The sequence below is a fragment of the Marmota marmota genome, unplaced genomic scaffold (assembly GCF_001458135.2).
Source record: "Marmota marmota marmota unplaced genomic scaffold, marMar, whole genome shotgun sequence".
NCBI lineage: Eukaryota > Metazoa > Chordata > Mammalia > Rodentia > Sciuridae > Marmota > Marmota marmota.
In genome coordinates this window covers 24,943,133-24,952,390 of record NW_026000016.1, presented here as the reverse complement: position 1 = coordinate 24,952,390, position 9,258 = coordinate 24,943,133, and the positions used below count along the sequence as shown (strand labels likewise).

At 48.0% G+C, this 9,258-nt stretch overlaps 1 protein-coding gene across 5 annotated transcripts in view; it reads right to left on the bottom strand.

Annotated features, from left to right (window-relative positions):
* Susd4 (sushi domain containing 4) overlaps nt 1–9,258 on the bottom strand; it is a 194,260-nt gene that overhangs the window by 6,806 nt on the left and 178,196 nt on the right. For 4 of the 5 annotated variants that reach the window (XM_048809317.1, XM_048809316.1, XM_048809315.1 and 1 more), the window contains 2 exons: nt 2,540–2,737; nt 1,033–1,177 (listed from right to left, as the gene is read on the bottom strand). In XM_048809317.1, coding sequence (XP_048665274.1) covers nt 1,033–1,177; nt 2,540–2,737 — 343 coding nt within the window. The remainder of the gene's footprint in view (nt 1–1,032; nt 1,178–2,539; nt 2,738–9,258) is intronic. The other variant, XM_015483606.2, reaches the window with a different exon arrangement.

The following is a 9,258-nucleotide window of genomic DNA, read 5'->3' as shown; positions in this document are numbered from 1 at the left end:
CCCCGTGCCCTTCTCTCTGCTTTCTGGCTAATGTGACTTGAGCAGCCTTGCTCCACTGTGTGCTCTCTGAAGTGATGTTCTCCCTTGCCTCGGGCCCACAGTGATAGGACCAGCCGACCATGAACTAAAATCTCTGAAACCCTGTGTCCAAAATAAATCTTTCCTCCTTTGAAGTTGTTTATCTCAGGTATTTCATCATAGTGACCACAAAGCTGACTAACACATGCCGACTTAGCATTGCTAAGGGAAGTGAGGTGTCCTGCCCTGGAGGGGTGGGGCTAAGGGAAAGGGAGTGAATGTTGTCCCCAATAAGCTGTCCCTTTCCTCATAGGGAGTTGTGAGAGATACACTGGGTTTTCCTGGAGGGGAGAGAGGGAGGTGGCTGGTTCCAGGAGCCTTTTCCTTCCCTAAGCAAAATTCCCCCTTTCAGGGGTGGTTTGCATGATCCTGGGAGCTAGACCATTCTTAGTGGGGGAAGTTCCCTGTTCTGAAGCATTAGGTCCTAAATCATTATGATAACTACAGGGGTGAAGACACCAGGCTGAGCTTATTTGTGTAGCCAACAGGGGCAGTGGGTGGGGCACGGGGTCGGGGTATAGAGATTCACCCTCCAAATATCCCATTCAGCAGGCTCAGATTAGACTCCAGGCAGAGGCTCACTAGTCCTTTCCTGATTGCCCATCATGTCTGTTCTCCCTCCTGAGACTGCCCATTGCACACACAACTGACCTCTGCTGGATACACACCTCGGACCTATGTCCTTTGCACGTGTCTAATCCTCTAGGGCCACATGAAGGTGGGAGTGGCGCCCTGTGGGGCAGTGAGCACCAGGCAGCCCCTCATTTGTTTCCCTTCTCCAGCCCTCACAATGCTCGCCCCAGAATGTTCTCCTGGGGGAAGGACAAATGAGGCCCATGGTGCTCTGGCCCCCAGATACCCCAAAACATTTCTGGAAGATGTTTCTCTCTCTTCCCTGTTCCACCCAAGGATCTTGGCTTTACACTTGTCACATGCTCTCTCGGCTGCACTGACCTGGGTGGGAAGTGGGCCTTGAACTTGGTCTGGAACATCCTGGCCAAGATGACAAGCAGCAGCACCAGCAGCACACTGGTTGCCGTGAATGCCACGATCTTCCATGTGGTCAGGAGGGTCTCGTGGGTGCTGGGCCATGTTTGCTCTGCCGTGAGAGAACAGAACCATGCAAGAGGTTTGTGCTGTGGGTGCCAAATTCCCGTAGGTTCTGTTGATGGATTCATCTGGCACATGAGACACCCAGAGAGTACCTATTGGCCCCTTGGGGCTCACAGTGACACCGTGCACCTGGCACAGTGCCTATAAATCACATTAGGATTCACACAGCACTAAAACCCATCTCCATCATGGGCGCTGTGAGGTTGCAGACCTTCCCGTTCAGATTCTACACCTGGCCTGAGAGCCTGGCATAATCTGAATAATGGGCCTCCTTGTGCAGAGAGTAGCAGGGGTCCTCTTTCTGAAGGAAGTTGTTCTGAAATGGACCAAGGGCTGAGGGAGGGAGGAGTGGGACTATAGGCCTTGGTGATGTTCTGGGACTTGTTATTGGTTGGGGTAAAGGGTGGTGGCATAAAGCCAAAAAAGGAGGATTAAGGGGACAGGCCTGTCCCAAAGCCCTCAGCCTCACTTTGTCCATCGAGTGCCTGAAAGTAAGATTCAGAAAGAACAGACCCTTCCAGAACAGAGCTTCAGCCTTTTGCCACAAGCTACCCAGTCCCCTGCCTCCTCCTCCCTCCTCTCATCATGCTCGGTGGCCGTCCTCTTATTCTGTGCACCTCTCCCCTTGCTGGTTCACGTGGACACCTGTGTGCCTCCAGATTCCCAGTATTAACAAAGCATGTCCCTCACATGCTGTGTCCAGGGTGGCAACATGCAGCCATCACTGTGGCTTGGAGCAGTGGCCATGGCCATGGTCTGGAAAATGCTGGAGAGAGTGGGCAGGGCAGGGCAGGAGATTGGCATGCCGGTACCCAGGCCTCTGTCATGTGGTCACTACCTTGGTGGGCTGAGTGGTGAAGCTAGTTCCCAAGTAATTTGTCACTAAGTTAGGAAAGCACTGGAACCTGAAAATGGCCTCCATTTGTGTAAGTGAGAAAAAGTCCAAGCGTCCATAGTATCATTTATATTCTCATGTACATTTTTAGTGGAAGAGAAAGGTGGATCACTGAGTCCCAGGGCAGGGTGCAGGATTCTGGTTACACCCCAAGGCCTGTATCCTTGCCTGTATTCTTGCCAAAGACGGGAGAAAACTGACCAGAGGCCGAGGTCCTTTCATGAATGCCAAGGGACTAGGGACCCTGTCCAGAGGACCAGCATTTTAACCTGGGAATGGACAGGTTAGTACTCCCGACCCTCAGAACAGGGCCTGGAATCATCTGGCACAGGACAGCCCAGCCCCACATATCAGCAACACGTTTCCACAGCCTGTTCCTGATGCCGGCTGTGGGAGGGGAGCAGACACAAGCTATCCCTGGAGGGCCTGCCATTCCTCCTCCCAGGGACCCACCTGATTTGATACAGTAGACTTGATAGGAAGGGAACCACTCTCCGTACTGGCAGGTGATGTACTTGTAGTCACTGGTGAGGCTGTAGCCAGGATCGCAGTAAAACTCCACCACAGTTCCATGGTTGTAGCGCTCACAAGGCCGCGGGTGGCAGATGAAATCTCCGTGACTCACCATTGGAGGTAGTGGACAAACTTGGGCAGTGGGGGAGAATAAGAGTTTCAGAACCAGAGGTTCACCCTGTCGGAAGCCCTTCAGACACACACTGGTCCAGGAGAGCATGCGGCTTAAAGATGTGCTTCTGCATTCATCACCAGGACACTGAGATGCGCCTGCATTGGCCCCTTCTTTTGTATTTTCACATAAGGTCAAATGGAATATTCTGAGCACATGCTGCTTTCACATGGTGTTGTAAAGCACACCGTAAAAGAGAGGCTCATTTTACAATGCAAAGAGTGTGCCTATTTAATAGATGGTATTAGCTACTCTATTAATAATGCATGCTATTATGTGCCAGACAGCCTAGTAAATAAAATTAAGATATTTGTGGACAAAATCTTTACCCAAAGGCACAGTTATGCCAAGTCTGCTTTTCTGCAACCACAGTAGTGATTTGGAACTGTTTGAAACACAGGGCTGTGGTCCTAACCGGATCCTCCAGTGTCATCTTGGGGTCTGGCTGATGACAAACATGGAGCAATTTTTCTACCTCTGCTTGTGGATCCAGGCCACACACACCCTTCCCATAATGGGGAATGAGACACCTTGGGTTCTAGGTTCGCTTCTGCCACCAACACACTGTGTGACTTTAAACAGTTCACTTAATATACAGAAGCCTTGATTGTTCTCCTCTGCAAAATAGAAGCTTATTCTGTGCTAGATGAAGTTTGAGGGTTTTCTGACTCTAATATTCCATGAGATTGGGGGAAAAGAAAAGCTGGTTTTAGTTTCCTATCTCGAGATTGCATTCTGGGCTGCAAGGAAAGAATGGCTCTATCTCTGGAACCAGAAAGACAGTTTTAGCAGTTTGGTCCTTATTCATCTCCTACTACAGAGAGCTCTTTTTCATGGAGAAGGACTAAGAAATAAATAGCATTCTTCAGGAAATAATAAAACCATGAATTCTACCAACGGCAGCCTAAAACCCACACCTGTGGAAACCTCTAAGAACTTAGAGCAAAAACAAAAACAAAAAAACACACAAATCCAAAAGAGAGTTAACTTTCAAGCCCCTTGCTCGGGGCAACCAAATGCCCTAGACAGTGTAGATCCCTGGGTACTGCCCATCACTTACTGGCTGGTTTTGCAGGGAGAGCCACCACCCCACATTGGCTTCCCTGTGAAGGGCACAGGAAAAAGCATATAGTAGGACTCACTGGCAGCACATGCCCACTGAGGCTGGGTGACAAGATGGGACCCATCATGGAGGCATCTCAAGGCATGTGGATGGATACAGGCTCACTCTCGCTTGCTCGCTCTCATTCTCCCCCTCTTTCCCTCCCTCCCTGTAAACAGTGCTGCACTGTAGACCTATTTTGTCTCTTTTAGATATGAGGAAACAGAAGCTCAAAGTAGCAACCAGAGGAGTGAGTGGGAGCCCAGGCTTGCTCTAGACAGAAGTAGGTCTTAATTCTGGCTGAACTACTCTCTAGTCATGAGACACCAAGTCCCTTCTCATCTCTGAGCTTCAGGGTTCTGATCTGTAAAACAAGAAGAGTCCCTGGGGGCTGTTCTAAGGAATGCCGGTAAAGCCTTCATTCAGAACCAACATATATGAATCTGTAGGGCCAGCCAAGACCCAAGTCTCTAAAGAGAGGGAACATCATGAGGTAGTGGCTTATATGGGTGATGGGAGAGAGGAGAAGCCAACAGGTGCACCCCAAGATCAGCAGCTGCAGGAGGCCACTGCCACCATTGGGTGGGTAGGATGAAGGGGTCTTCATTGCTGGGGTCCTCAGTAGAAGTTGGAACCCCAGAGGTCTATTCTGCAGGAGCTGGAGCCAAGGACACTCAGACACTGCAGGAGATGTCCCCAGGCAGAAAGAGTGGAGGAGAAGACCTAGTTTTTCCACCTGCCACCCTCCAGCCTCCCTCTGGGCAGAGCTAGTGGGAAGCCAGGTGACCAGGGAGCCTAGGAAATGAGGTCTTCAGCGGGAACTCTGCCTGTAACATGGTGTCGTGTAGGGAAGGCCCAGGGACAGACCTGAGGCCCACAGCCCAGGGTGTGCTCAATAAACGTTGGTTGCCAGGTGGGTTGCTAGAAGGGCCCCACGGGTGAGCACTGGTAGCCATGATTAGAAGCTCTGACTTTGAAGGCTGAGGAGCTTTTGCTGCCCCAGGGGTGTTCCCTGGGCTGGCAGGTGCCCTTTACTGCTGTCCATGGCATGGAGTCACATCACTTCTGCATTTCCATTTACACAAATGGGGGTTCTTTTCAGATTCAATATCTCCAGGGTGTTCTGGGAAGATCCAAGGAAGATAACAGTTGAGGAAGAGGGACAGAGAAAAAGGCACTTGCAATGGTAGCTGGTCTGAGAGGTCCAGGGGTAAGTCAGCGAGGGCTCCTCCCAATCCACTGGCCCTCCTCTATGCCATTTTTCCTCCACTCAGTTCTTATAAGAACACAGGGAAGGGTACCCCAGTGACCTCTAGGGATGACAGGTTCATCTGGTTGCCTGAGGTTCCCAGCATAACCGCAAACCAGTGGAGTCCAGCTGTATGCTAGTGGAAGTCATTTCTATGGGCGTGGGTATACTAAGTGTCCACCAACAGATGAATGGATTTTAAAAGAAAGGCCACACACACACACACACACACACACAAAACACACATGCCATGGAGTATTATTTATCCTTGAAAAATAAAGAAATCCAGCCATTTGTGACCACAGGGAGGACATTAAGCTAAATGAAAAAAGCCAGACACAGAAAGAAAAATACTGGACGATGCGTGATCTTACCAATATGTAGAATCCAAAAAAGTTAAGTTCATAGAAACAGAATAGAGTGGTGGTTACCAGGCGTAGGGAGGTGGGGGAAGTGGGCAGATATTGCTCAAAGGGCGTATCTGTTTCGGTTAGGGAGGGTGAACAAATCTGGATCAAGGGACCATGGTTAGCAATGCTGTGTTGTATCCTGGAAATTGGCTGAGGGTAGATCTCAGGTGTTCTCACCACAGACATAAAGAGGTAACTGTGTGAGGAGGACAGGTAACTTGCTTGGCTACAGTCATCATTTTGCTATGTATACATACATCAAAACATCGTGTGCTACACCTTGATTATGCATGAATTCGATGAAAATTACAGCATCCAGAGCACTGAGGCTCTCCTCCTAGCAGGCTCTCCAAAAAGTCCCCAAGGGCCCTGGTAGGTTTAGAAAATTACCAGAACTGTTTTCAAGGCCCAGAAAACCTCATGAAAGAGGCCCCGTGAATATATGCATGTTTGTTATCAGCACCAATTTTTCTCACTTGGCCTCAAGGATACAGGACTATTCAAACCATAACATCAACCCCAAGGCAAGCAGTCCTGTGATGTGCTAAAGATTGCTGTACTGTACGATCCATCATTTAATGAGACAAAGGGAGGCTGGGCTGTGGAATTACCCAAATTTGTGTTCAAATCAGTGCTCCACCCTTGATGAGCTGTGAGGTGTTCGGCAGCTTGTTTAACTTCCTAGGTCTTCACTTTCCCATCAGAGAAACCGTTCCCAACTCACTAAGTCGTTGTGAAGATTATAAGCTGTATTAAAATCATGGCTCAAACATCAGGAACACCCTGAGGACATGGTAAATAATAGCTAGTGGTTATCACTGGTGCCCAAACTTGCTGGAGCCCCTGTGCCACCCTTCCCATGACTGCCACTGCCAGGCGTCCTATGCAGTTAGAATCCCTGGGTTGTAACAGGGTAGTCCCGAAGAGAACCTGGTTGCATCTAACTGTCATGTTTTCTTGGAGGCCGGGTAAAATCCATCCATTGCAGAGTCTTTCCTTCTGAGACTGTCATGATCCCTTGTAATGGAGATGCATTCGCCTCTAAGTGGAAACATTTGTCTTCACACCTTGCACCTGGCAGACCATTAGCTTCTCTGTTAAAGGAAACCCCTGAGAGGTGCAATCAGGGCAGAGGGTGGGGAAGTGTTCTCTGACTTGGAAGGAAACAACAAAAGCACAATTAATTTATAAACTTGTTGAAACTTATTTAAAAATCCTGAGGGACTTCTACTTCCATCCAACACAGCCTGCCCTTGGAGCTAAACTGAGTTCTGGTACCCTGTCCTCTCTGCCCCTTCTCTAAGAGGCAGACAATGCCACATGATGGAAGGCACACACAGAAGCCTCCAACACAGGGCACGGTGACCTCATGGTCAGCATTTGAAATAACCCACATGTTCCTAGACTGCTGGTGAGTAAAAGTGCAAAGCTACCCCTGAGAATTCCCTTCCAATCATCCTGTGACTCAGATCCCATCGGCCACTAGTTCTAAGCAAGCCATACCTGCCAGAACCTGTGGGAGGCACGAACAAAAATTCTTCTGTAACTCTATTTTTAACATGTTTCTCACAGCTTTAGAGATTATTAGCAGCAGTTATTGCTTTTATGAGGTTTGCAGTCTAGACATTCTGTGGTTCCAGGCAGAGTCCAAGCGAGGCTCCGCTGCAGTATGGCCAGAAATGGACAATAATTATTTTCCAGCAGGTGTCAACGCTCTGCTCCTTGTTTGATGACAGAGGATTTTAGCTCCTTTCAGAATAGCAGGAAAATGCCTCTCTATACACACGATGGCAGAATACAGTTTTTACCATATTTAGTCTCTCATGGAGCTCGACGGAGATGGGCTAGTGCAGGACTGAGATGTAGGGGCCTGAAACCCTCAATATGCCCTGTGTTGGCTAAGAAGGACCTAAGCTGGGCTGGACAGGCGAGCCAGAGGCCTGCTGTCAGACCGTGGTTCCCCCTAATAAGCTCTCTATTTCTTTCCAACCTCCTGAAAATTTCCAAGGCAGCTCTTCTGCCTCTAAACGCCATCATTTCCTCACTCCTTGCCTGGTTCCTCCTGGTCAGATTGAAAGCAGCATGAACACCAGACCCCTCAGGAAGCTTTCCCTGCACACCCAGGCAATGCTCTTAGAATTCCTCAGATACTGCATTTTATTTGCATATACAAAAAAAAAAAAAATCCCCAGCTTACCATGAGGCCATATCGTGATAAAGCCTTGGTAAACAGAAAGTATCATAAGGAAAATGCATTTAAGAAACCCAACCTGCCAAACACTCAAGCTGAGCAATACAGCACGAGGTACAGTATCTGTTGCCCCCCTTTGTGAACACACAGCTGATGGAACTGCAGCTTGAAGTTGCTGCCCAGCATCAGAAGATCTTACGGTCTACTGTCAGTCCAGAAAAAGAACAAAATTCAAAATTTGAAGTACAGTTTCTACTGAATGCATATTGTTTTTCCACTACAGTAAAGCTGAAAAATCTTTTTTTTTTTTTTTTTTGGTACTAGAGATTAAACCCAGAGATGTTTTACCACTAAGCCACATCCCTACCTCTTTTTGTCTTTTGAGACCTGTCTCACTAAGTTGCTTAGGACCTTGCTAAGTTGCTGAGGCTGGCCTCTAACTCACAACCCCCCCCCTGCCTCAGCCTCCACAGTTGCTGGGATTACAGGCATGCACCCTAGTGCCCAGCCATAAAGCTAAAAAATCTTTAAGTCAAAACCATCCTAACTAAGTAAAGAATCATCCATACGTGTATAAATCTGTGACCTCATTGAGAGGGCTATCTTTTAAATTTTTGTCACTTCGATAGTATCCAGCATTATTCTTGGTAAACACTTTTTAAGTGAGTGAATAAAAACTTCATTGTCTTCATGATAAACCATAGTCCCTCCTCTGTCCACCACTCTCCCATTGTCGATGAGCTGTAATTTCTATGCTGTACTGGTCCCATTTTTTTTTAATGCAAAAAGAAGTTGAGAAATAACAACAGATTACCAGTTTCTTTACCTCATGGCTACATGGGGCAAGGACCTGTGTGCATTTTAAGGATGTCCTAGTGATGTGAGCCAGAGCTTTGCCAGCCCCACCTCTGAGAACTAGTACAATAAAGAGGTCAGTGTTCTAACATCTACAAAACAATGCCAGTCAGTGCTTCCCGTGAGATCTAAAAGTTGTGCAGAGCATAGGGCAAAACGTACATGATAAAAATGGAATGTTTAATGCAAACATCCTGTATTCCATGGAACAACACTCACAACACAGATGTGGTGGTACTAGTAGAGTAAGAGGCAAGTGTGTGTGGGGTGGACTTACATCCATGCAAAAATAAAGCACAGTTATTGCAAATCTGGGACTTGGAAAATAAGGGACAAGAAAAGGATGTTCAAGATTTCTTCCTTAAAAAAATACATAAAGATGAAGATAAACCCAGCAATTTGGGAGGCTGAGGCAGAAGGATCCCACGATCAAAGCTAGGCTCAGCAGATTAGCAAGGCACTTAGTAACTCAGAGAGACCCTGTCTCTAAATAGGAGAAGAAGAAGGAGGGGGGGAGGAGGTTGAGGAAGAGGAGGGAGGAGGAGGGGGATGAGGAAGGGGAGAGGAAGGAAGGAAGGGAGGGAGGTAGGGAGGGAGGGAGGGAAAAAAGGGCTGGGGATAGTAGAGGATAGGAAAGGCAGCAGAATACAACAGACACTAGTATAGCAATATGTAAAACA